Genomic DNA, 27,394 nt, shown 5'->3' on the forward strand with positions numbered 1-27,394 from the left:
GCAGTGTCACAGCTTTTCAGCCTGGCTTCAGTCCTGCTAAATAAGATGACAGTATATGTGGTTGTGGGATGAAAAAGAAGTGCTTCTTAGTTCCAGAGCATGTCAAAAGAATATGTGCCTAGTAGTAGTTAATTTAAGGGATGTACAGAAATTTGACCTCCAAAAAAATAGGCCAGTGGGTAACACTAACATATATTTTCAGTTTCACAAACCTAGTGTAATGCAATGAATGTAGGAGCAGGGTTTCTGAAGAATATTTCCTGTAACAACAATATATTACTTATTGAGTAATATTAAGTATTATATAAATGAAAACGAAAGATTGTTGTAAAAACAATGCTTTATTGTCAGTTTCAGCTGTATAACTTTATCAATCACATAGGAATGCTTTAAATGTAGCAACAAACGTCTAACAAAAAATAGAAACTAACAGCAAATAGGACAAAGCGGTTTAGGATCCATATTAAGCCAATGAAACTGTAGACTTTTTTTTTTTAAACACAACACTTAAAACCAAAGTTTTTTTAAAAATCAAAATGATAAATGGATCAACCTAATAGTCAATTCCAAAAACAATATTCAATAAACTGAATATATGACAATGGCTCATGCATGATCAAATACTGTACAGTACCAAATCTTCCACATAACTCAGTTCTTCCCTCCATGTTTCTGTGCTTTGGCATTATCCTTTTCCAAGTGTTTCTAGAAAAATGAAAATCAAAGTGTTTCCATTAGATTACAGGGACAGCATAATAAAACAAGTTATGAGGCAAAAACATTATCTTGGCTTCGCTCCCTGCATCAATGACTCAAAGGCATGCTCCCATGCACTGACATGATACTGCATTATATACTCCATAAATTCAGTTATGTTCATTATGTAAAATAAATGTCAGATTATAATCTTATGAAGATTTAAAAGTATCACTTAGTGTTTTTATTCACCGTCATCTGTACACAGCTGCTTTCACCACAAGTCCTAAAAGCTAGCATGTTATTCAATTGTGCGATTTACCCAAATATAAAATATACTTAGAAAACAATTAAACAGATATTTTGCCAAGCAAAAATATCGTAAAACATTTGCAGGTGACAGAATTTATAATAATATTTTCTCTGACATTACCTCTACAACCAAACTGTGTCTAAGCAACTAGGAGTTTTTGGTCAATACAAGGATGAGTTAAAATGGGTTTGGTGTTAACAGCTTATACTGGGCTCAAACAGCACTACAGACAAATTAGTAAAATGTAAAAGCACTTACAGTGCCTTGCGAAAGTATTCAGCTCCTTTGAACTTTTTAACCTTTTGCCATATTTCAGGCTTCAAACAAATATTTTTTTTGAGGAATCAACAAGTGGGACACAATCGTGAAGTGGAATGAAATTTATTGGATGTGTCAAACTTTAACAAATAAAAAACTGAAAAGTGGGGCATGCAATATTATTCGGCCCCCTTGCATTAATACTTTGTAGCGCCACCTTTTGCTGCAATTGCAGCTGCAAGTCGCTTGGGGTATGTCTTTATCTGTTTGGCACATTGAGAGACTGAAATTCTTGCCCATTCTTCCTTGCAAAACAGCTCGAGCTCAGTGAGGTTGGATGGAGAGCGTTTGTGAACAGCAGTCTTCAGCTCTTTCCACAGATTCTCAATTGGATTCAGGTCTGGACTTTGACTTGGCCATTCCAACACCTGGATACGTTTGTGAACCATTCCATTGTAGATTTGGCTTTATGTTTTGGATCATTGTCTTGGAAGATAAATCTTCATCCCAGTCTCAGGTCACTTGCAGGTTTTCTTCCAGAACGGTCCTGTATTTGGCCCTATCCATCTTGACCATCTTTCCTGTCCCTGCTGACAAAAAGCAGGCCCAAACCATGATGCTTCCACCACCAGGTTTGACAGTGGGGTTGGTGTGTTCAGGGTGATCAGGTGTGTTGCTTTTACACCAAACATATCGTTTTGCATTGTGGCCAAACAGTTCGATTTTGGTTTCATCTGACCAGAGCACCTTCTTCCACATGTTTGGTGTGTCTCCCAGGTGGCCTGTGGCAAACTTTAAATGAGACTTTTTATGGATATCTTTGAGAAATGGCTTTCTTCTTGCCACTCTTCCATAAAGGCCAGATTTATGCAGTGTACGACTGATTGTTGTCCTTTGGACAGACTCTCCCACCTCAGCTATAGATCTCTGCAGTTCATCCAGAGTGATCTTGGGCCTCTTGGCTGCATCTCTGATCAGTCTTCTCCTTGTTCGAGATGAAAGTTTAGAGGGACGGCTGGGTCTTGGTAGATTTGCACTGGTCTGATACTCCTTCCATTTCAATATGATTGCTTGCACAGCGCTCCTTGGGAAGTTTAAAGCTTGGGAAATATTTTTGTATCCAAATCCGGCTTTAAACTTCTCCACAACAGTATCTCAGACCTGCCTGGTGTGTTCCTTGGTCTTTATGATGCTCTCTGCGCTTTGAATAAAACCCTGAGACTATCACAGAGCAGGTGCATTTATACGGAGACTTGATTACACACAGGTGGATTCTATTTATCATCATCAGTCATTTAGGACAACATTAGATCATTCAGAGATCCTCACTGAACTTCTGGATTGAGTTTGCTACGCTGGAAGTAAGGGGGCCGAATAATGTTGCATGCCCAACTTTTCAGTTTTTTATTTGTTAAAAGTTTGATACATCCAATAAATTTCATTCCACTTCATGATTGTGTCCCACTTGTTGTTGATTCTTCACAAAATATTAAAATTTTATATCTTTGTTTGAAGCCTGAAATGTGGCAAAAGGTTGAAAAGTTAAAGGGGGCCGAATATTTTCGCAAGGCACTGTAGCTCTTGAATAAAAAAAATAAATAAATAAATAAATAAAAAAGGCTCTACTATCACCTTTCAAAGATTAATATAGACCAGTAATGTCCCACTCTATCAGTTCTGTGTGAAGCAAATGTATGTATGAACAAAACAGCAAGTTTCTGAAGAAAAGAGCAAAAGATAACTAAAAAACCACTACCAAAAAATGCAAGTTGTATGAAAGTACCTTAAGTTTGTCATAGTGTGCCTGGCTGCTGCAGTGAACCTTTTTAGCTGTATCTTCATTGGAGTAAAATAGGAAACACACTCTGCAGTAGTATCCCATTTTTACAAACTCCACACCTGCAATAATAATAATCATAAAGCTTAAAATGTTGAGAAATCTGCAACAGCTACATTGTAAAACAAACACACACATCTTGGATAACAGTAAATGATTTTACCAGATTTTGTCTTGGTAATATAAATGCTGACTTACCCACAGGGACATTTGGTTCATATGGCCCCAGAGTAGCTGTAGTGCTTTCAGGCTTTTTCACAGTTTGTGCAGTAATGGCAGGGGCTTCATTAGTCTCCTCACTCTTCTGAGGCACTGCGGCACAAGTCACAGCAGGAGGAGCGGCAGAATCTTCATTTTCAGATGTCTGCTCAATGGGGAATAATAAATTAGATGCTACATAAATAAAAGACACCTCCGTTTACATATCACACTGCAAGAAAAGAATGTAAATCTGTAAAAAATAAATAAATAAAATAAAGAAGCAACTGCTAATTCCCTCATCAGATCAATTTCTTTTTAACACTTAAGTAACAAGAATGTATGTAAATCAAAACAGACACTCAAACTATTTACACTGCGCAGTGGGGAGAAAATAACTGAAAAAGCAACTGACTGGTTTGATTTCCATGTTCTGAGTTTCTGATGTATCTGCGATTTCCTCCAGTGTTTTTTCTTTCTGGACTTCAGGTGCAGTCTCACTGGATACAGCTTGGAATTCTTTCTCTTTTTGCTTTTCCTCTTCATCTTTCATTGGTACAGAGTCAGCTATTTCTGTACTTGTTGTCTCCTCTTTGACCTTTTTGGTTGGGGGCTCATCTTCCTTTTTGATGCTAGTTTTAACAGGGGAGCTTTCAGGGGCCTCCTCTCCTTCCTCAGAGCGCTCCCGCTTGGATGGCCGTTTGTCTTCTGTCTCTGGGGCTGGAGGTCTGTGTCTGTCAGTTTGGAAAGTGAAGCAGTACAAAGACACCAACACTATTTTAGAAAACTGGACCAAGGACATTAAAGCAATACTGCAAAGTCACTGGTTAAACAAATAAAACTATAAAACAAACCCATGTTTGAGCTGTTTGTATTTCCTGCTAATGTAGACAACCAGACGTTTTCCTTGAAACTTGGGTGGGTTTTCCCTGGAGATCTCAACAAATTTCTCAGCATCCTCACCCCTTTCAAACTCAATGAAACACTGGGGAAACAAACGATTTCAATATTATTACCATCTACAGAGGCAGAAAGATGGATGTAGAAGACACCTGAGAGGAGATCTTTACCTCATTGCGTGACTTGTTCATAAAGTAGCGTCTAATTTTCCCATATGGCTCTGCAATTTTCAGAAAGGATGAATCTGGTGTTTTAAAGGGTGGAACATGTCCAATGTAAACAACCTTCCCATTCTGTAAAAGTAGAAAAGAAACATATAGTTAAGATCTTTCACTAATTCAAGGCATAATTTCAAAGTGCAGTAGAATACTGCTTCCCACCTGGATGGTTGGGTAGATCTGTGAATGATAAATTTTCACTGCTTTTCCACATACAGATGGAATGACATTTCCATTGTAGAAACGAACCATTGCTCTAGCTTCTTGTTCATTGGAAAGTTCCAAAAAGGCCTTAAAGCAAAAAACCATTGTATTAGGAAACTGTTAATATTCTGGGTGTGAGAGGTTTAAAAAAAAAAAAACCATTAGACCTCTGAAAAATGGGACAAACATTTACAGATTTTTATCAGTAAAGAGAGAGTACTTTATCAGCTGGATAAAAGAACCTACCTCGGGCCTCACGTTGAGGACCAGGCTTCGCACCACTTTACCAAAGGGCTTGGCCAGAGACATGATCTCATCAAGATAACCATAGCCACGCTTAAATCCAACCACATTGACCACTCTCAAGCCCTGTAAATGAATTTATTAAATATTTATTTTCCTTCCAGAAAAAAATAGAATTCAATTATTGTACTGTCAAGACAAACCCTTTACATATATCACAATCAACATAGATTTACTAGTTTATTAGTTGCACATACCTTGTACCTACACAGACTGGTCATTTTATCACGTAAACTTGGTAAATATACAACTTGTGACTACAGACCACATACTGCTCTGATTACAGGCCACATTATACCCTAACCACAAACAATTAAATGAGATGTCCGATTTAGTAAGGGTGTACTCACACTAGGCAATCTGCAACGTACCTGTGCACGTTTGCTCCCGAAAGTTCAGTTTGTTTGACTAAACACACAAGCAGCACTCTGGTCTGTTTGCTGCAAGTCTACTCAGATATTTGGTAAAATTTGCATCTGTCGAAATATTTTTATACATGCTGTATGATTAAAAGCAAAAAGGCTACACTGCATAACTGATGAATCTATAAGGAATGCAAGAATGCAGAGTCACTGCCACAAATACAATTATAAACTCCACTGTGCTTTGCAAAATATATTCCAAATAAAAATAGTCTGATGATGTAAGCAAGCTTGGGCCCTGAACATGAAACAGTGTGAGCTCAAGCCAGCAGTAGAGTGGAGCGGGGGTCAACCAGGCCAAGTGCGAGTACACCATTAATGTGTGTTGTATTGGGTGCCAAGGCATTGCTGGGGTATCTAAAGGCTTTGTACATTTACTGGCCAGTTTTTCAGACACACTTCAGTGTTTTTTCCATGCATAATCTGTATTAGGCACCCAAACAATATGTGGTTAGCAATTGCATTATAGTGGAATTTTTGTGTTGATAAACAGGGAAGAGGTTGGTTGACAAACTTCAATGAACAAAAAACTAAGTATTGTTACAGTTACTGATAAACTGGCTGGTGCATAGTTAAGTGAACTTAATAAAGTTTGGATTTCCAAGGTATTTGCACAACACGATAACAAATAACCCATAATATATGTGTGATGAAAATTTACTTACTCCACTTTCCCTTGTTCTACCTAAACATAAAAAAAAAAAATAAAAAAGAATTTAGGCATATGGGATAAACAGTCCTGCTGTCCTTACATAAATGTATTTGATCAACAAATCAATAGACAAAAGGTTTTATTCCTGTTGTAAATAGCAATTAACCTATACAACCCATCTTTTGTTATTGCACTACATCAGATGATTAAAAAAATAAATAAATAAAAACACATTAACCTGAATAAGATTTATCTCTAGATTTTGAGTCATGCCTTTCAGCCTCTTCATCCTCTGCTAGCTCATCCAGAGTCACAAACTCATCCATGTTTTCAGGAAATTCAGATTCTTCAAATTCTTCCTGTAAACACAAATTAAAATTTCAAGTAGAAATATCTAATTTCAGTGCAAATGACTAGCAGCATCTTAATTTATAGACAATACAGTTTTTCTTAAATTAAACTATTATTTTAGTGCATTACTACATAAAAACAGGTAGAGTGACACTAATGTCACTTTTCCACAGCATGGGTCCGGCTCTAATCGACTCGACTCTACATGGGTCGGCACTCATGTCGCTTTTCCAATGGGGGGCTCCCCCGCGAAATGAACCCGGTGACGTAGCAAAATCCCGTCTCTAACTTGACTCGCTGGCTTTTCAAAAACGTCAACAATGGCAGCTGAAGAGTTACATGCTGTTTACTCATCATGTACTCATGTGTTGCTTTTGTTTTTTTACTTGTTGTATGTTCAGCTTTTACTGGAAATGTTTGTCGGCCACCGACCCAAGGAGCATATAAACCTCTTCAAAACACGAAGTAAAGTTACAAGCTGCCGTTGTGAGTCCGATAAAAGATAAATGTGAAAGCTGCTGTAATTTAAGAGATTTTACAAGCAGTGAGTTTGTGCTCGATTTGAATGAGCTCTGCATTTCATGGTGATTGACATGGCTCTGGCCAATCAGCGCTCTGCAGGGTCTACACATCACCATGCAGTACCTATTCGGCACGGTTGGTACCCCAGGGGATATGGGACTGAAAACCTACCCAGTTCAACGGAACAGTTTTGGCCAGCGGAAAAGGAAAGAGCCGTGCCGAGTCAAGTAGAGTCGTATAGGTTCTATGCTTTGGAAAAGTGCCATAAATCCGTTTAAAATTAGGCTTAGTTCACAAACTGCATAGTTTTCTTACAAGTTCACTCATGTCTTCTGGAGCATTGTCATTATCACCCTCAGCTTGTTCCATGTCATCCTGACCATCTGTGTCTCTGGGTTCCTCTGTGGTGTTCTCCTGCTCTGTCTCAGGTCCAGAGGGCTCCACTGATTGAAGCTTCGATTCCTGGCCTCCCTCCTCAGGCATTGCATGTCCCTCAGCATCATGCAATTCATCTTCTACTGGCTCCACTGCTGAATCCTCACACTCTAGGCGGACTTTTGGATCTGGCTGCTCTTTACTTGCTGCCCCAGCTATAAAGTCGGTTTCCTCTTCACCTGGTCCTTCATCAAAGGGCTCTTCCTCTTCATCATGAGCCTCTACCACACCTTCTCCTTCATCATCAGATCCTTTTGCAAGGATGTCACTGTCTTCCAGCTCAAGATTTGGTTCTTCTGTCTTTTCAGAGGAGTACTCTTTTGATTTGGAGCTTGAGGATTTCAGAGACTTAGATGAGATTTTGTAACCTGTTCTGCTACCACTGCTGCTTCTTCTCCTGCTGGATTCATCTCTGTCCTGTCTTGGTTGATCTCCCTTGCCTGGTGGAACCCTAAAACAAAATGTACATACATATAACATTTCTTCCAGATTAAACAAAGATAAGAAATTCCGTAGATCATGTTTAACTCACGTTAAGGTCTTGTACTTGGTGCAGATGTTTAGACGAATTGGTCTACGACCAACAGTCAATTGATTAACAGTGTAGTACTTCACTAACATCTCTGCATCCACTGCACTGCTCATTTGCACAAATGCCTGTGAAGAGAAGAAAACTACCAGTTCCATTAAACACAAAGAAACAATCACTAATGTGCACATAATATTATTCCAACAAATGTAAATAACATCCTAAAAAATGACCAATTACCTCATCATTCAGGAAAAGATGCTTTACAACAGTGCCAAATCTGCGAGATATTGTAAGTAACTCCATTTTCTTTTCCGTCTCCCTTGGCAAATTGGAAAAAAACACCACTGGGCTGACTCCCGGTTTCACAGCCCTACTGTCTCTCTCTGTTCTGTCACCTTTCTGTAATAAAACATTACAAGAGACAATATTTTTTTTACTATCATTTTATGTAAATGTGTAGGAGTGCTAATGTTTCAACATAAAGTACAGATACCACTTGAAACTTTTGGGTCCAATATGGCTGTTATGTCTAAAGGTCTTAAAAATTTAAACCACTAAATTTCATGAGTGACATTCATAAACAGTTTAAAATGAATTAAATTAACACTTTTTCCTTTTCTGTCTCTTAGCTGTTTTGGGTGGGGTAATTTGGAAATGTTTGGTGCATTTTCACCAACATAAATTGTTTCTGAAACCAAAAAATGTTAATTCCCAGCTAGAACCAAATGAATATTAGGTTCTTTGGCACAAACTGTGAAAATGACTATGGGCATGTGTAACTAAAATAGCTCCAGAAAGAGCACAGATCCTCAAAGCATTACTGAGCAGTGGAGCTGGATGATTTCCAGTTTGTTATTCTGTCCGTTTACCTTTTCATTTTGAAATGGAAAATTGAAATGAAACAAGGAAACTGGAAATAAGAAAATAAAAACAAGAAAATGCTCCATATGTACGATTTCTAGGGATGTTCTCTTTTAAGCTACTTTTCTCTGCTGTTCTCAATCTTGGGCCAAGGTTCCAAGAATACTGAAAGGAACTGGTTATAGAACCAGAGTTCATTTGTTAAAAAAAGGGCTCTCTGTGGTCTTACCTCAATCACCAATAGTTCCTTGGAGATATAAACATGCACTTCTTTTCCATGCAAAGTGGCAGGCTTCTTATGGTAATAAGTAGACATTGCCAAAGCCTCCTCGTGAGTCTGAAGCTCCAGAAAAGCCTAAAAAACAAAAAACACAGTGCTTGCCTCTATTATTTGTGATAAGTAAACCGTAAACACCTTTAATGGAAAGATAACAAACATTGAGTTTTACCTTGTTTTTGAGTACAAGGTGTTCAAGGACGGTGCCAAACGGTCTGGCCAAAGCAAACAAGTTGGATAATACCGGCTTCCGATCATATTTTATCACAACTACCCTGCTTCTTATCTGAAAGAGTGTTACACAACACAACACATGCAACACAATAATCATGCAAATTCATCGATCCAAATGTTCAAGTCCGATACCTATACAAAAATTATCCCACCATGTGGGAAAAACAAAATATAAATCTAACACACACACACACACACACACACATATGTGCTGAATTGCTATTCACTTCAAAAAAATTAATTAATAAAAAATAATAATATTGTATAGGACCATGGCACAGCATTCAAATTCAAAATGAAAACAGGAATTCAAACTTCTCAATAATCTCAGTGTCAAGTTCATTGAGAGTGAGTCAGAGAGAGCGAACATGTGAACGACAGACGGACATGTGTAAAAATGCTCAGAGCCATTTGTCTGGTGCCAAGAGAGAGAGTGATGATAGTCCTGTGAATGTATCACAATTAAAAGCCCTCTTATTTTGTACATGGCCTGATCCTATGGATCGGCCTATTAATCCAATAACCAGTCCAGCTAATTTTGTAAATATTGAACAGATATTCAATCCTAATATTGAATTGGTGGATCCCTAATTACAAATTATTAATGACCATACTGACAGCATCATCTTAACAGTTTAAAGACAAAACACAGAACATGCTCCTTAAGGAACCAGATAGTAGCTTTTTCACGAAAAAAAAGTGTGGCATAACAGGCTTTCAAGATATTTTACCTTTGGCGTCATGGAATATGGCTGCGTTTTGCTCATCATTCCCATGCCAGATTCAGATCCTTAAAAAGAGTAATCAGTTAGCATGTAATTCCCTCAAATTATGTACTTAAGCTCTACCATGTTCATGTATTCATTACATAAAAATCTAACCTTGAACCTAATGACACTTTAAACGAGATAACATAGCCATTCTTACCCCAATTTGAACTCATCCCTGCTCTCTGTCTCATACCACCAGATGGAGCAGACCCCAGCAATCCTTCTGATCGCACCTGTGTCTCCAGGGACCCAGAGCTGAAAAATCAAACAAAAATAATTATATAATTATTTTTATTTAAAAGAATCAGTGTACATTTTCTACCTACATCTAATCTAATTCATCAAGACTGTTGTGATTTACGTACATTCTCCCAGAGGGCATATGAGGATCCCAATCCGGATATCTACAAAATAAGCAGACAATCATTAGGATAATATTTGAAGGAGGGGAGAGAGAAAAATAAATAAATTATATATATAAAATAATAGTAATGCATAGATAAATAATAACTTCATGAGTATCTAGACATTTTAGGCAATTGTGTAAAAAGTACAGGTCATAAGAGTGACCGAAACACATTTACACATTAACAAGCCATTTAGGGTGAACATTCTGGAAAATCTTTCTAGTGAACATACAATTGCAGGAGAACCCTCCTGTTTTCTGCATGCCGCATTCCAGATGTGTGTTGACTCCATTCCTGTAAAGATACACCAGATAGCTATTAATTACTTGTTTAAAATAGAAAAAGATCTCACATCTGAAGGTCTGAACAATCTAAAGAGAACATTACCATCAGTATCTAAGCCAAGAGGACATTTGTTAAGATCTAGATACTGAATAATTCCTTTAAAAAGAAGAATACATGCCGAAGAAGAATACTAATAATTAATCCTACATGCTAATATGTTAATATCCTTACATTCAATGGACACACATTGACATGCACTGATGACCAATTTTTATTTAATAAATTTGTTTTTAACATAGGATTTCTTCGCCATAAGCCTGTTCATGGAAATAAATGTGTGTGTTCAAGAAAGTAGTGTTATGGTCTACTCACCATGGTAGAATGCACATCAAAATCACAAAGGGAGCACACATGAGGAAACATTTGTGGCATGACTCCCAAGAAATCCTGGATTTTCCCCTGAGAAGGAGCTCCAATTCTTTGCTGCATAAAGAGATCATCTGATGTTGAAGATGAGCCCATGCCAAGGCTACTATAGCGGTCTGTGGAAAGCTCAGAATACTGGCGGTCTCTGCTGCTGCTGCTGCTGCCATAATCTAGCATATCATACCCACGAGAAGGGATATCTTGAATGGAACTGTAGCCAAAATCACCCTGGGAAGTACGACTCTGACTCTGCCTCATGGAACGGTCCACTCTCCCTGCCTGCAAGTCTCCCCAGTCATCACGGCCTCCTCTGTATGAGGTGTCTGAGGGGAGCGAAGGCAGGTCTCCAGTCAGATGCCGACTACCCTCCACCTTACGATTCTTAAGCTGCATAATAAGATGGGGCAGTGTCTCCACACTGATATTTTCCTCTGGGACCTGTGCCAGCACATCTAGGTCAGTAGGTGAGAGACCAAGGCTAGCAAACAACTTCATGGTATTGCTAAGGTGGGTTCCCACTCGGCGGGGCAGCTGAGATTCGTGGTCTTTTCCATCCCCTCCGCCCACTATTCCACCAAGTTGTTGGGAGGAGGAGCCATAGGAATCAGAGTGAGAATCACTCATGCTATAATTTAAGGTTTCGGCGGCGGCCAAGAGCCCACGGCCAACAGCAAAGCCTTTCTGAGCACCATCAGATGTGATCTTCTGGGACATGTCTTCAAAATCGTTTCCGTTTAGATAGATATAAAAGAAAAGAATCAATCAGAGAGTCCCAAGAAGGACAGTCCGTGGATTAAACATCCAAGTGTTAAAGACAATGTGGAGAAAGGACAGTTCCTCTTCTCTGAAGTATGAAACAATGTGTGCCTCTTCTATGTAGTGTGAAACAAGTCTGCAGAAAGACAATGGAGCAATGATTTCTAGCATGCCTTCAATTGTTCAGCAGTGCCACAGGAAAGCAAGTCAGTGAACTTTACAAATTTAGACAATGAAAAGAAGCATAAACTGACAATATAATAAACTGCCCAACTGTAACATGCCCAGTGGTATTAAGATTAACAGGAAAGAGAACTTGAATTATCTTATAGGGATGTGTAATACAGCTAAGAAGAGAGATGTTAAGATTTAGAACTTTGTACATCCTTAAATTGGCCAGGAAAGAAAGCAAGCATTAAACATTGTAGTCAGGACAGAAAACCATGGAGACTTCGGGTTCTTGATTTTCATATTTTAAAAAAGACAGAAAACTAGAACAGAGACAATAAACAATGGGTATCTCAGTTGGGCAGAAATATGTCAGAAGAAAAAGAACAAATAGACTACATTTATAATTCCAGGAGATGTCCTTATATTTCAAAGAAATAGCCTTCAAACCACAGGATAGCCCTTAGTTGGATGATGATTTAGAATCAGTAGTAAGCATGTGAAAAAGCACATGGAATTACTTCATCAGATCGATACTCGACAAGACATTTTCTCTTCAGCTAAAAGTAAAACAAAGTTAATAATAGGAGTGTAAAGTGTGAGTGTTCCTGTCATTACAGAAAAAAAAAAACACAGAAACAAAAAAAAATGCAAAGTGTGCACTAGCATCAGATTTGACCCATTGTCTTTTCTTATGAACGCACATTTTTCAATAAATCAAGATCAGCCCTAATGGTCTTTGACTTTGTAAGTATGGCAAAGTCACACAGTACTCCAAAATGTGAGTAGATACTTAAAGATTACTTTTTTTTTTTTTTTTACAAGCAAAATTTTTCTGAGATACACCAATAAAAGTGATTAACAACAAGTCTGATTACATTTTGTGTAGATTCACGCGTATTCAATGTAATGGGCAAGTTTGAAATGATCAAAGCCCAAAGTGCAGGGACAGCTGTAATTCAATCAAGGATCTATTTCACCAGTCATAAGGTACAAACTGTACAGATGAACAGAAAGAAGACAGGAATGAGAGAGGAAGGTCAAAGAGCATCAAGTACAATGGTGTTGATGGGCACTGGAAATGGCTGTTGTTTTAAAGCTTCTTAAGGATGTGCAGAGCAGTTAAACAGTTTTTTTTTTGGAACACCTTCTTAACATGTACAAGTGGTGTTATTTTTATGCTAGAAGTTGTATCAAGATGTCAAACTTAATTTCCTCTTTGAAATCGCAGTGATCCAAAGAATCTCTAGCAGGTGGATTCAGACAACCACAATTTCATGTCACAAAATTTAGCAACAAATCCTTTCATTATGAGAGTTAGGTCTTTTTAACTTTGATCTGCAGGCAAGTGGAAGACTGGTATGTGGTGAAAAAGGAGGTTAGGGGACAGTTTCCGAATATGCCCATTTTATTAGAGATTTGATTTTAGGGTTTTATTCAGTGCCAGACTTGTAATTTTCATCAAGCAACTTCTCAAATCCTTTAGTTTGGGCACATAAAAACACAAACCCACTGGTCAAGATTTTGCTGTATTTGCTTCTAAGGGAGTCTGATTTGCTAAACATATGACACAGAAACGACTACAGTACTAAATATTATCTCTGATAATAATAACACACGAGCAGGATTTCAGCTCCTAAAATGGCGAACGGCCGGAGTCTGTAACAGTCGCTGGCTGTGAAGGGGTTACAGCGCGGCTCGGGTTCACTCACACACTCTACACAGCCAGGCTTTCACTCGTAATTCCGGACAAAATCCACACCAGTAGCGGGTATATTTCCTCAGTACTGACCTGTTTCTGCTGATATATCTCCTCACAGCGCGAATACCCAACTAGGCTCACTACGACACAGCGAAACAGCACACACACTTCCGCCCAGTCGGGATTATTCTGTCCTACAGGAGCACACTGACACCTAGCGCACCGGTGATATTCTTTTCTTTATTTTACATTACTCTTTTTATATATATATTTTACTGTTCGTTTGCTTTTCTGTATTATAATGTATATGATTTGTGCATTTTTAGCTGTTTAATTTACCTATTATTGTCGCCTGAAACTGTTGAATTATAGATATTACCAGAGCCGTCTCCGGATGCTATTAATAATCATGTGCGGGACTCATATATTTACCTCTATATTTACATTGCCCTGTCCCCTCTATATTATGAGTTGTTGGATGTTGTCTTGTGTGTGTTAATAATAATATTTTCTATCTCATACACAAGGTCATTTTAAAAACAGAAGAAAACACAGCGATATGTCACTAAACACAAGGAAAGTGTGTGTCAACTGCAAGTGAAGGGCACTGAAATAGGAAAAATTGGTAAAAAAAAAAAAAAAAAAAGCGTCCCTATTTTGGGTTATTAAACAATGAGGAATCTGAATATCAGACTACCTTCCTGGGTTTTGAGGGAAGGTTGTCTCGAGTGATTTGGGTGTGAAGAAAATCAAAAATGGAAAGTCTGCTTTTCCACTGTTTTACGTGTAATGACAGTATTAAGCAGCAGAGGGCAGGCGAGCACTTCAGTCATAGGGCAAGGAACACAACACAGGGGATTGACAAATAAATAATGTTTACTTAGATAAAAAAAAAAAGCAAAGGGTCACGTAATCAAACTTCATCATGGAGAAAGACCTTATCATCAGAATAATTTGAGTGTTTCATACACAGAAATATGTTTTTCCTCTAAGATTTTCAGTCAAGAGTTTAAACAGTCGTTTTGGTTTTTTGTTTGTTTGTTATTCTTTTTTTGTTGTTGTTGTTGTTGTTTTCATGATATCTGAACATAAGACATTTGTGCATATATCGTGTCTCTTCACTTAAAAGAGGGAAAAATATTCCAAAAAGCAAAGCAATATGTAACGGACTGTAGTGGATATAAAAATCCCAGACACCATAGACTGACTGTAAAGCAGACGATTTAATAATTTGAGTTATTGTTTGTTTGATTTCATATTGTTTTGTCAGTGGTTGCTATGAAAACCCCACAATGTTCTAAGCAAAAATTCTGGTATTGTTCATCAGCAATATGCAGATATTTTTAAAATAACTTTTATGTGAACTTACATACTGTGCTTGAAATACACTCACGCATACATACACTCAATCACTGACTCACTCGCTGATTCACAGACTCACTCACTCATATTCAGCAAGTGTAAAATTCTCCAGAGGAGGGCGCCATTAGCAGTCAGGTAGTTGTTGCTCTTTATAAGGGCAGTGACACCTGTTTCCTTGTTAAATGATTTAAGGGCAGTGTCTCCCACACAATCGTTACTACTGTTCACAGACCATTTATAGCTACTTTATTTTTCCTCTCCACACATTTTTCAGTGTAGCATGCAGGATATTAATGGCTTTTAAACTCTGCCTGAAATTAATTTAATGATCTGTGCAGCTTATTGTTCTTTTTTTTTTTTTTTTTTTGGTATTTGTTTTGTTTGTTGTTTGTTTTGGAATATCTTTGTTGTGGTTTGCCTTTTTAAGTGAACAGACCATATAAACACATTTATCAGAAGCAGTCGCCTAATGTCAACATATGACATACTGTTCTGTTTGATTTCTAGTGTATAAATAAATAAATGATTAAATAAATAAACAAACAAACTAATCTGGTCCCTAGGGAAATATGAAACAGTAATGGTCAGTTGGCTGTTCTGTTGAAAAATAAACAGATTTAGATTAGTGACATGTTTGATTTATTAAACAGGAGACGTTAAAACAGTGGAAGCATGGTGTGGAAATACCAGCAGTGAGTCATAAATTTGCTCGCAGGCTTCTCTCTCCAGCTCAGGTCAAAGTTATAAACCTCTGTTGGAGATAATGGGTTCCTGGGCAGATTCCACTGCCTCGGTGCCATGGCAGCAGAAGCGATTGATAAGACAGAGAATAGAGGCTCTCTAACAATACTTAGCTTTGAAATAATTTATCATTGAATGGCTAATCAAATGACTGCAACAAAGGCTGCAGGCTATTTGTTTAGATGTGGCTCAGAGGGACTGGTTGCCCTGTATGTTCTACAGAGAAATGGCTACTTATTATTGAGCTCTTGTTCTTAGGAGAAAGAATGACAGATCAATGAGTTCAGCTAAGGTTCGTATTTGTTCTACTTTACTTAACTGTTCTTTCTGTTATGTATATAAACGATTCCATCTCTCTAGATCACTTCATTACAATAACTGAAAAGAGTACAAAGCAGAGATTGAAATATTTGTATAAAGTATTGATTAAGGTTGCCTTGCTAAATCAGACCCTTTTCCAGAAAAAAAAAAACTTGGAGGTGCTGTTTACAAACAAAGAAAATAAACAAACATCACAAAATCTGCTTGGGAAAAGATGGGTCAAAACCTTAAAGTGATTTGGGTCAGACTGGGTTCAGACAGAATTTTGTCCAAACACATTGCTGTGGCTTGTGCTGTATTCAGGTTTGGAATATAATTTGAGGCTCAATTAAAGCTTTGACTGACTGTCCTTTTGCTACTGATGGTGCCCCCTTGTGGAGATTGTTTAGCCTGATAAACACGAGCCTGTCCGTTTTAAGCAAGTTCTAGGAAGTGCATAAAATCTAACGAGAGGCAAAAAAGGAAAAGAAGTAAATTCATTTTTCACTGCTCTTTAAATTTTCCAAAGAGTACTTTCTTAATGAGCAGCATGTTCTGCTAGAAAAGATGCTGATAATTGCAATATTGGATTCCCTTATGGTCAAAAAGAGGAACTGCTCAGTGTCATAATTAGGAGGGATCATACTAAGTACAAAGCCCATTATGGTACTTGACATTTCAAATTGGGGAAATTAAGCTTTCTGACTTTTCAAGGCGAAAAAAACACCCAGTCTTTCATCGAGGGGCTGATGAGCGAGCACTTAACTCAGCAAGTCACTCCAAAATGCAATCAGGGAAAAGACATTCTTCAGCTCCTTCAGATGACTGCAGCTCTACAGCTCAGCACCTGTGAAGAACTGAGAACCTGAGACATGATCAATCAGGAGTGATAATGCCAAGTGAGACACTGTTGATGCTCACAGCACTATAGGAACTGCATATATCTGGCTTAAAAAAACTGCTTAAACTAATTGTGTGTATTTTACCTCCAAAAAACTTTATAAGTTTGAACTCTATTTAATCAAACACACACTGTGAAGCAACAGATGAGCTACTGTTTCTGACTTTACATCTACAAGGTGGACCAACAAACTAGGTGTGTCTAATGAAGTGGACAGAATGTTTAAAAACTCCAGCAGCACAGCTGTGTCTGATCCACTATTTGCAGGATACACATATTAACGCACAACAAACAAGTCATTGTCACTATAGCAATAAGAATGATCCACCACCCAAATCATACCTGTTCTGGGGTGGTCTTGTTGGGATCCTGGCCATTGAAGAACAATGTGAAAGGGAGCAAAAAATATGCAGAGCAGCAGATGGACTACAGTCTGTAACTGTAGAATTACAAAATACTCATTCATAGTCAATGGAGCTGGGAGAATGGACAGTAGTTATATTATGGCTGATCTATGAATATACACCAATCAAGCATCAATCATAACACATCCTCATTTCTACATTCACTGTCCATTCTTTCAGCTCTACTGACCACAGCAGCACTTTGTAGGAGTATGGTGGTGGATCAGCACGGAAGTGACACTGATTTTGTGGTGGTGTTGTGTCAGTGTGTGTTCTTCTGGTACGAGTCGATCAGACACAGCAGTGTTGTTGTATCCACTCACTATCCACTCTGTTAGATACACCTACCTTATTGTAAAGTCAGGGACAGTAGCTCATCTGTTGCTGCAGTTTGTGTTGGTAGTCTTCTAGTCTTTTAGCAGTGGACACAGGACACCTCCCACAGCACACTGTTGGCTGGATATTTTCAGGTTTTGGACTATTTTTAGCTCAGCAGTGACACTATATTGTGTTTAACAACTCCAATAGCACTGTTGTGTCTGATCCACTCATGCCATCACAACTCACAATAAAACAACACCACAATGTCAGTGTCACTGCAGCGCTGAGAATGATCCATAACCCAAATCATACCTGCTCTGTGGCGGTCCTGTTGGGGTCATTACCGTTGAAGAACAGGGTGAAAGGGGGAATGGCAACAAATGGACTCCAGTGTGTAATTGTAGAACTACAACATGCTCCTGTATGGTCGGTGGAGTTGAGAGAAAGGACAGTGAATGTAGAAACAAGCGGATGGCTGATCTGTGTATGCATAGTGTAGATGGCAAATGGCAGTTAAAAGAAATAAAGGCAATAATCTGCACGGTTTTGTTCATTAATCAAAGATATTTTCATTAATTCAAACTGTCTGTTGCGTATTTGCTAAAGTGGCCAGATATATTTGAAGTTTACAGAGCCAAGAAATAGCCAAAGGGTGGAAAGAGGAGTCCTTTTGATCAGCTCTAGACATCAGGGACTGTGGCAATGGTCATTCAGATTCAGTAGCACTGAAAATGCACCATGGCACTGCCAAAGGCAAATAGTGAACTACATAACCTTCTGAGACCTGAGCTACACCCTTCCTCTCTCATTCTGCTGTTTTTATCAATATGATGCTACATTCTTGACATGTCTAAGCATTTTGACATTTTGACAATGTAAACCACATTAAAAAGTAGGGAGATGAAAGAAAAATAGCTAATAACTAAAGGTGGCAATGGAAAGATCATATCGAAGATGAATGGAGGGAAAGGCCATGACAATGATGCTGAAGTGACTTTTTTTTTTAATAAAGAGGTGAAAAATTCAGCTTTTTCAGCTGCATCCTATTTTTGATTCCAGTAGAATTTCCCTCCTCATCATGCTCTCGTATTTAGTCTGATGTATGGGAAACAAGCTGTGTGCTTCATGTCCATCAGTGTCTGCAAACACAAAGTGGAACCATATGGAGGATATGTTTGCTCTGCTAGCACTCGCAATCATGTCTGAAGAATGCATCCCCAATTAAAAAAAAAATAAAAAAATAAAATATAAAAAAATAATAATGATAAATTAAAAATAAATGTTGCAAGAATTCTTGAAGGCTAACCTTGTCCACTTGATTGAAAATATCTTCATAGTACTTACGAGGTCTGTAAGCCTTTAGAGCTACACACAGATGACAAAATAAGGAAAACGCATAAAAGTAAGAGATCCTTCCATGAACCGTGGAATAGAATCTAAAATTGCTATGACTGAGGTATGGGATGAAAAGCTATTCCCCCATTGTTGTCCTGATGATGGTGGTAAAGTGTGTTTCCAGGGAAAGAGGCATATTTGGACATTTTCAAAAATGATTTTAAATAGGAAACGAAAATAAAAGCCTGGAGTCAAAACTGAGTATATGAAGAAACTGCACTGTAGAAGTATTATCTTCCATCCTTGAAGGTACCAGTTGATCATTCCTCATTCCAACTGTGCACTATTTTGAATGGTTTTTTTTCAGAGACTCAGCCATTAAAGACGTAAGACAAAACACATGGCACACAAAAGTTCATTATATCCCATTATCTTTAATTATCATTTATTAGAGCTGTCACATAGCAACAGAAAAAATAATACACATAGCTCCCTGAAAGAGAAGCCTTACATGAAAATATCAATCTTTAAATCCACCAAAATAAATACTGAGTTTACAAAAGTTCTTCTACAACTTATGGGGCGATTTACAACACATTCATGCCTTCGGGGTTCAGAGGTGTTACACAGTGGTGTTTGTCTGTTACTGTGTTTTTATGCATGTGTGTGTGTGTGTGTGTGTGTGTGTGTGTGTGTGAAACAGAGGGATAAAGAGATTGATCTCTCCAGGCATGGATAAATTGGAGGCTTATGCTGAACAATGTTTTGTCATAATCTTTTGAGGCAATACATCACTGCTGGTCAGATAAGAGTGAAAGAACTGTGAAGCACAACACTGTAAAGACGCATCCACCTCTCACTGCTAACTCTTAGAAGTCACATTTATCACTGCTGATGACAAAAGCATAGTGCAATTAAATGTCAATTATTTGTCACCTGTAGCTCACTGCATTAAGCATAGAATTGAATATGTAGATTCTAAACTTTCGTCTGACCCCACACTATGTTTGCACGTAGAGTAGGGCATATTTTATTGTTTAATAAAAGATTCCGGCTTAGTATTATTTTAAACATTGCTTAACACTGAAAAAATAGGATAAAGCCTCAGAAATGTAAACTTTAAAATGACTTTAAATGTAGTTAATTATGCAAATCTCTGTGTAATTTTTAAATGTTATTATGCAATTTGCACATAAAGGCAAAATGATAATTATAACTGTTTTCTAAGAGATAGCTTTATGTAAACACCAGTGATGTGTGGTACAGCACCTCTAATTTATTATGCATCCCAGTAAACCGAGAGCTGTATTTATCCCCGGTTTGGGCTCTGTTGATGTAGCATATACTCAATATCTACATCAACAGAGTCTCAAACCTCCAGCGTACTGGCAGTCAACTGCATTCTCATCAAGCTTCAGTCATCAATAAACTCCATCCTAGCTTAAACAGCCTGACAGCCTGACAATAGTGAAATTATGCAGATGATTTCTACCTTGATTGCCTCTGCTACTAAAATTGCTGAGTGCTCAGTGACTTGTGGTCAAAGGGTGCTACATAATTGAAAGCTTGAAGTGTCAGAGAGGAATGGGAGTATCAAAAATAACTCTCCAGATTGGCTGTGGATAATTAATATTCCTCAAATAGCATTTCAGAATATACAGTTGGCGCACTCGCCTGGGAAATTTCAAGGTTGATGTTGCCCCTAGTAAACATATCTTGAACTGCAATAATTTAATCTTTTTCAATGTTTTGGATATTATTTCACATTTTATGTTGTGGAGTGTCAGTTCGCAAATGCTTGCTTGGTTTTATGAGCCAAGTGCAAATTGCTGTGACCACCCTTTACCTAAAAACAGAAGGATGGAATTTTGTTCAGCTGTGACAGTATCTTTTGAAAAATATACAAACCTGCACAAGTACAAGTTGGTTGTGAAGGCACGGCCATGTACATGTTTTTTATGAACATCATTACATGAGAAGCCCATCGAACAGCTCTGTAAGACATTGCTGTGTATGAAAATGTGCAACCCATTGAAACTATGCTGGAAGAATGACGCATTGCCTCTGACCGAAGCACATATAAAGAATCACACAAACCATCATCAGATTCTTGCATAAAAAAATATTCCTATTTACAATGAAATCAGAACAGACGTAAATGCTAAGCTCAGACCTTTAGCCTATAAAGATCTCCATTTGATACATTTTAAAATCACAAATTAATCACCGTTTTGTCCACCAGAGTAGCTTCTCTGGTAGAAGTTGAGAGGGAGTAACCCAGAATCTAGCTGTACCCATGAAACTCCCTCTTTCCATTAGTGTTTTTTTCTTTGTCAAATCATCACACCTGCACATGTAACACATCAACTAAAGTTTCCAAACATTTATCACATTAAGGAAACCAGTCACAAGTGTTTTCTCTACCAGTTTTCTTAATTCAGATCCCCATACCATAGATTTGGTCTTTAATAAAATATTGGCAGCCAGAATACTGATCTATGAAATAATCAATGTATTATAAAAAGTGCTATAAGTGCTTTAATTGCAGAAGAGGTCATCATTCAGAACTGAAAACAAAAGCATGAGGATAGCACTAATTTCTACTGGCTTGATATTTATAGTCTACTGTATATAATGCTCTGACAACACTGTGTCAATGCTTCCCTGTAAAATTACAATAACTTGAAAATATTTCCTCTGCTGTAATTAGCTGATGCTTAACACGCTTTACTGTTACAGACTTCTTGATATTTACATTCTTACATTCTTTAAATAAACTGAAACCATACATTTGAAAAGGAATCCCTCGTTTGCTTTATGGAGAGGCACAGTTGAATTGTGAGAACACCTCTGGTACATATGCTGCTGTGGTTAGGGCAGAAATGGGGGGGTAGGTGTTGGCTGAGCTGGTGTGCTAGAGGAACAGATAAGATCTAATGAGGCATTCAGTGACATCACTAACTCCTGGTGAAGGACTGCAATTCATTATTCCTTTGATAGAATTTTAGTTCTGCTCAAATATGTGAACACTGATTTATTTAGATCATCCTAAAGTTTGGAGCCATTGTATGTGGGTTTGTCCTGTACCAATTCAAAAGGTGGAAATCATTGCTGTAAGAACAAAACCTTGTTTCCCAAGCATGTTAACTGACTTTACAGGAGAATTAATCAATAATATTAACTATTAAAGCAAGTTAACAAAAATATTTTATTGAATGCAATTTTATTAATAACAATTAATTTTGTATAATTCATCATGATTTTTTTATAATCTAAAGGGTAGCTTATATTTCCAAATTATGTCAAAAATGAAAGATTTAAGGTTTTATTCTGACAGCAATAAAAACAACAACAATAATAATAATACATTATATTTTATATAGTGCTTTTCAAGAACTCAAAGATGCTTACAATAGCCAATAATATGTGGGAATCAGTCTTGTGGCATTGGTCATAAAAGCCATTCCCGTTCTCATCTTGAAGTGATGGCACTTGAGCTTACTGCAGGGTTTACTGTAATAAATTAAACTTAGCAAGATGCATTGAATGGAAATGATTGTTGTAATAACGGCCTGGTGAAGTAAACAAAGCAGAGCCTGGACCAAGTTAATATAGTCACTATACTGTATGTCTTCAGCTTTTAGCTGGACTGTTGTGCTCCAAGACTGTTTGAGAAATGCTCTAACCAGAGCTGGCCTATGAAGGTATTATGAAGGTTGTATGACCTGTCGCAATACAAATGCTAAAAAAAACACTGTTTTTAAGTGTTCATTTAGACCTTTTTTGGGAGTTACAATATTAACAACAAAAGCTCCAATTGAGCCAGAGAAATTAGGGACACTGAAGAGAACGCTTCAGTTTTATTCAACTTAATTTTTCTGGTAGAATTACCTCTCATTTTAGTATCCACCTTTATGGAATCTATTTATCAAAAGGCACATTTTCAGTGATATCTAAACAAACACCTAGATGCCTGTTAGAGTGGATTTAAAATTTTGAAATAAGTCAATAAAATAATTGCTAAATATTAAGTGGATGGGATTTAGAAAATGTATGTTTTTAAATCACACTTAGAGTTGTACTGTTCAAATAACTGTTACTAATGTTTATATCAGTTTAAAACCAATGCCCTACATTTTAGCAGAGTGTCTTGTTCGGAGCAGAACTGTTGTGCTGGTTGTACATTTAACTAACCATTTTTTTTAAAGTTCCTCACAAATGTTACAAATTTTAAATATAGATGTTTTGGTTTTAGCCACATAATTCCCAAGAAGCAGTTGTAGGGGAGCCGAAGAATATCCTTAACATACCAGATCACTGTACCACCACTCCTATACATTAGAAATAATTACATCCAAAAAAAGATAAAAAATAAAAATCAAATACCTTTGGCAACATTGTTCACTTTTTGAATTTGAATTAAATGTCTTAGTCCACCTCCCAGTAATTTGTTCCTGGATTGTCCTATGTGAGGACGTCATTCAGGCCTGGTAGCATGTGCTGGGATGGCACCTTCCAGTCTTGGTCCTAATGGAAGTGGAAGCCGGGGTTAGAAGCAGGATTCCTGTGACTCTGTGTCATTCTGCACTGACAGTTTTTCCTGTTCAATGTGGTTTCCATTGTTAAGAACTGAGTACCTAAGAAGTAAAAGGGGAGAAAAGTACATCAGTTGTAGTGCTATGGTACATTTCAGCAGCACCTCTAGCTTTGAGCTGCACTCAACATATTCTTGGACAGTTGTTGTTGAGATTTGGAAACGAAATGGGAGGCTGTAGGGAACCAATCCTGAATCAGAGAGAGAGCGAAGTCACAAAGAGAGTAAGTAAACTTCAGTTGCAAAGCCCTTTTTCACAGTTAAAGTTCAATAGTTTCATACTACATACATTTATTTCTGAGATGTATGTTCTGTGATGTGGCAGTAGAAGTTTTAGACCAGTTCCAACTCTGTACGTTTCTCTATGATGGCATATTTCACATCAGAATACAACTAATCCATTTGTTTACATCTGAACCATTTAATTATGCAGAAATAGTGAAAATAGAGGACTTCCCCTTGAGGGACATTCTGTAGCCTGTAATCATAAACAAATCACTCTGTATTTGAAGAACTCAATATTTACCCAGATCTTTTAAATGTGAATTTACAGGATTATTTCTAAACCCTTTACTCATTTCATCTAAGAATACTCACATGGCTGTAGTAAGATCTCAAAGAAAAAGAAAAAGAAAAACAGTTTCTGAATAAAACAAGTAGTTCAACAAAAATCACAAAAAATCTCTAATGTCTTATTCATAATTTTTCAGTTAGTTGGCAATAGTCATTTTTATGGTTAAACATAAAAAACATACATGACTTTCACCAGGGAATCCAAGGATGTTGCATATTTATAAAACTGCAGATGGTTTGCATGCTGCCAATGACATGGCAAGTACATTCCAAGGAATCAAGGATGAATACTGATAACCTGATGAAGCTGATGTGTACACATGTAAATCTGTAAAAGCCGTGCCAGTGTCCATTATGTGTTTCCTTAATGCTTCACAGATAATGCATCCTATTATACAGCACTAAATATAAAATATATGCTGATCGTTATAGAGCAAGAGGAATGATGGAGGAGCTGATATAAAATAACCTACATTTTTAATCTACAATATTAATTCCTTCAGGTATAAGACATTGTTACAGCATATTCAAGCTATTTTAATGCAAAAAATCTGACCTTTCAATGATTCCTTTAACCCTGAATCAGACAGAAGAGGAAAATTCTTTAGCAAGTAATGGGCTAATTACTAAAAAACGGAATGAATCAATGTCTCTCCTAGCAACCTGAAGGCCATTTGCAGATTTCAATACCCCTGACATGATGATAACCCTTTCATTTGAGCTGGAACAGTCAGGAAATAAAGTCTGTGATAAGAATTAATAAAAGGCTTCTATCCAAAGTAAGGCCTATGTGCAGCCCAGTCCGAGCACTTCTTGAGGCTGAGGTGTCCTCTGAGCCAAAATATGAAGTTTATGGAATGCCCTTTTACCCCCCTTTCTCTCTTTCTCTCTCTTTCTAGAAGCAGCACTCGAAAAAATCATTACAAACTCTTCTGATAAACAAGCAAACCGAAGGCAATTCCTGTTGAGAAATTGGGCATGAAATTTACCTTGAAACCCTTCACCCCCTCAAAAATCTCTAATGTTCCGGGATTCAGAAAGGAAACGTGCTGCAGCTCTTCAGTGAAGCAGAAAGCAGAATTGTTGCCACATTGCCGCTCTCTTATTCAACAATGTACTGTTTGTAGAGGTCCTGATCTACACAGTCACGTCTGCACAAAACTGCACACTGGGAAAACGCCAGGCCGTTCTGAAGTCTTTTACAATGAATGTCAACTGAAATGTCAGATTTTCCAGTACAATAAAGAACTGCTGTAAACGTGTTGAATTTCCAAGTCAGCATTATTATTATTTTTCCGACTCTGAGCCTAGGCTTTATATGTATCTTTATTTTTCTTATGCTATTTTAATTTTTATTTATGTTTGTACAGTACTGTGAAAAAGTCAGACACCACTCATTACTCATTCAATTTTCATTCACTTCATTAAGATTTTGAAAAAATCTGTTTAAAACTCACATTTGTTACACTTATTTTTTCGTTAACTTTCCCTTCCTGATGCAAATGGATTGTCCTATAATGAACATCTTCTGAGATCAAGAATTAGTGTCTCTGTTGTCTGCACAGTAGTGAATGTCTAAAATGTATTTTAAAGTAATGGTGCTTTAACTAGCCTTTCTACTCACTCTGAACATTAGCTGATAAATTGTCTGAATCCCTCGGTGCCCCAGTCAGCAAACAAGCATGTGAACATATGAGTGTTCTTAAGAAAGAGTCTGTGCAGCACTGAATTTAATTAAAAACATCGGTCTTTAAAGCTGAATATCTAGGGGCCTCTGTGGCAGACACATAAACAGTGTCAGCATTTGTGCTGTCTCTGCTTCTGTGGATTGTGTTAGCTGTGTGTCCCTGAACCCCACAGAGTAAAGTCAGCATGTGAGATGCAAAGGAGAAAGAGGGCACGAGAATGAGTGAGAGAAAGAGGGGATAGAGAGAGAGAGAGAGAGAGAGAGAGAGAGAGAGAGAGAGAGAGAGAGAGAAAGAGAGAGAGAGAGAGGAAGAAAGAGAGAGAGAGAGAAAGAAAGAGATAGTGTGTTTGTTTTCACTCTTTCCTCACTGACATCATTAAAGTCCAGTCACTCTTTTCAAGTCCACCAGTTACTGTTCCAACTGTCCATGGAAGGCCATCTGTAGTGCAACACAGCACAGACTACATCAACCTCTCTCTGGGGGGCTTCCCTTACTACGAAAAGGTGGAAATAGCTTTCAAGACATTTACCCTGTTCATGTGAATTGAGCCCAAATTTCACAGTCATTTCAGTATGGCGTAGCTTAAGTCTTCATAAATAAGCAGCCAGTTGATGAACATTGTGTATGGCTATTCATACAAAACATAAAGATTCAGTATAAAGAAAGTGAAACTGTCAGTATGGTAACCACATAAACCACCCATATCCTATATTTCAGTTGTGTATGTTCTGATGTCTGATTTGCGGCCCTATATTGTCTGAACACACACAAACACTCCTTTTATCTACAGTGCAAGCTGGCAGGTTAAACTGATTAGGCTGAGAAAAGTCTGGACATCCCCTGTCCAATGACATTTTGTTGATTTTCCAAGTGAAATTAAACTGACATGTGTTTGCAGATAATAACTGGAGTACATAATAAAAAACTTTTGGCAGAAGGACCACACCCAAAGCCCTATATACCCTCCAAACTCATGTCATTTCTGCAGTGGACAAACTTGCTCCCACCTCTGCCTCACCTTTTCTCTTGCGTTAATTAAAAATTAAACTATCTATACTACCTATAAAAACTCAAATACTCTGTTGGCCAATGATGTTAACTTACTGAATGTGGCATCTTACCAGCTTATGGCCAAATATATATTTTATAGCAAACAAATACGAATGTTGTATAGTACGTGTACAGAACAGAGTGCATTTATAATACACTTTATTTTCATTGTTTTTTGGCCAAGTGATTTAAGAAGCACTAAAAGCAAGTTCAGCTGTGAATAAAATCTAAAAAACCATGAAAAAGGCCAAACTAGGACAAGCAAAAAACTGGAGGATGATCAGTTTCCTCCGTGTCTTTTACAGACTTAGATAACAAAAACAACACTCGTCTGTCACCTGACACATGGATGGTTTAAAAAAAAACAAAAGCATAAATCCACTGAACTAAACCCACAA

At 37.5% G+C, this 27,394-nt stretch overlaps 2 protein-coding genes across 2 annotated transcripts in view; both read right to left on the reverse strand.

Annotated features, from left to right (window-relative positions):
* Window positions 1-330: 330 nt before the first annotated feature.
* Window positions 331-13,945, reverse strand: matr3l1.2 (matrin 3-like 1.2). The gene is made up of 21 exons (XM_066649236.1): window positions 13,818-13,945; window positions 11,048-11,993; window positions 10,623-10,684; window positions 10,349-10,387; window positions 10,141-10,238; window positions 9,945-10,003; window positions 9,152-9,265; window positions 8,932-9,057; window positions 8,079-8,240; window positions 7,842-7,966; window positions 7,190-7,760; window positions 6,240-6,360; window positions 6,015-6,034; window positions 4,871-4,993; window positions 4,583-4,711; window positions 4,373-4,495; window positions 4,157-4,287; window positions 3,718-4,036; window positions 3,303-3,468; window positions 3,051-3,166; window positions 331-705 (listed from the first exon to the last, which is right to left on the reverse strand). The coding sequence occupies exons 2-21, from the start codon at window positions 11,813-11,815 to the stop codon at window positions 652-654; spliced, it is 3,426 nt and encodes a 1,141-aa protein (XP_066505333.1). The 5' UTR covers window positions 11,816-11,993; window positions 13,818-13,945; the 3' UTR covers window positions 331-651.
* Window positions 13,946-23,640: 9,695 nt separating this feature from the next.
* The window catches only part of htr4 (5-hydroxytryptamine receptor 4), a 71,105-nt gene continuing 67,351 nt past the window's right edge, over window positions 23,641-27,394 (reverse strand). Inside the window, exon 7 of the mRNA XM_066649785.1 lies at window positions 23,641-23,728. Within this exon, the coding sequence (XP_066505882.1) occupies window positions 23,641-23,728 (88 nt within the window). The remainder of the gene's footprint in view (window positions 23,729-27,394) is intronic.

The sequence above is a fragment of the Hoplias malabaricus genome, chromosome 17 (assembly GCF_029633855.1).
Source record: "Hoplias malabaricus isolate fHopMal1 chromosome 17, fHopMal1.hap1, whole genome shotgun sequence".
Classification (NCBI taxonomy): domain Eukaryota; kingdom Metazoa; phylum Chordata; class Actinopteri; order Characiformes; family Erythrinidae; genus Hoplias; species Hoplias malabaricus.

Coding starts and splice junctions, on each gene's coding strand:
- matr3l1.2 (XM_066649236.1), bottom strand. CDS start 11,815: ATGTCCCAGAAGATCACATCTGATGGTGCTCAGAAAGGCTTTGCTGTT. Junction 9,266..9,944: donor CATATTCCATGACGCCAAAG/GTAAAATATCTT, acceptor ACACTCTTTCAG/ATAAGAAGCAGGGTAGTTGT. Junction 7,967..8,078: donor ATCTTTTCCTGAATGATGAG/GTAATTGGTCAT, acceptor TTCTCTTCACAG/GCATTTGTGCAAATGAGCAG.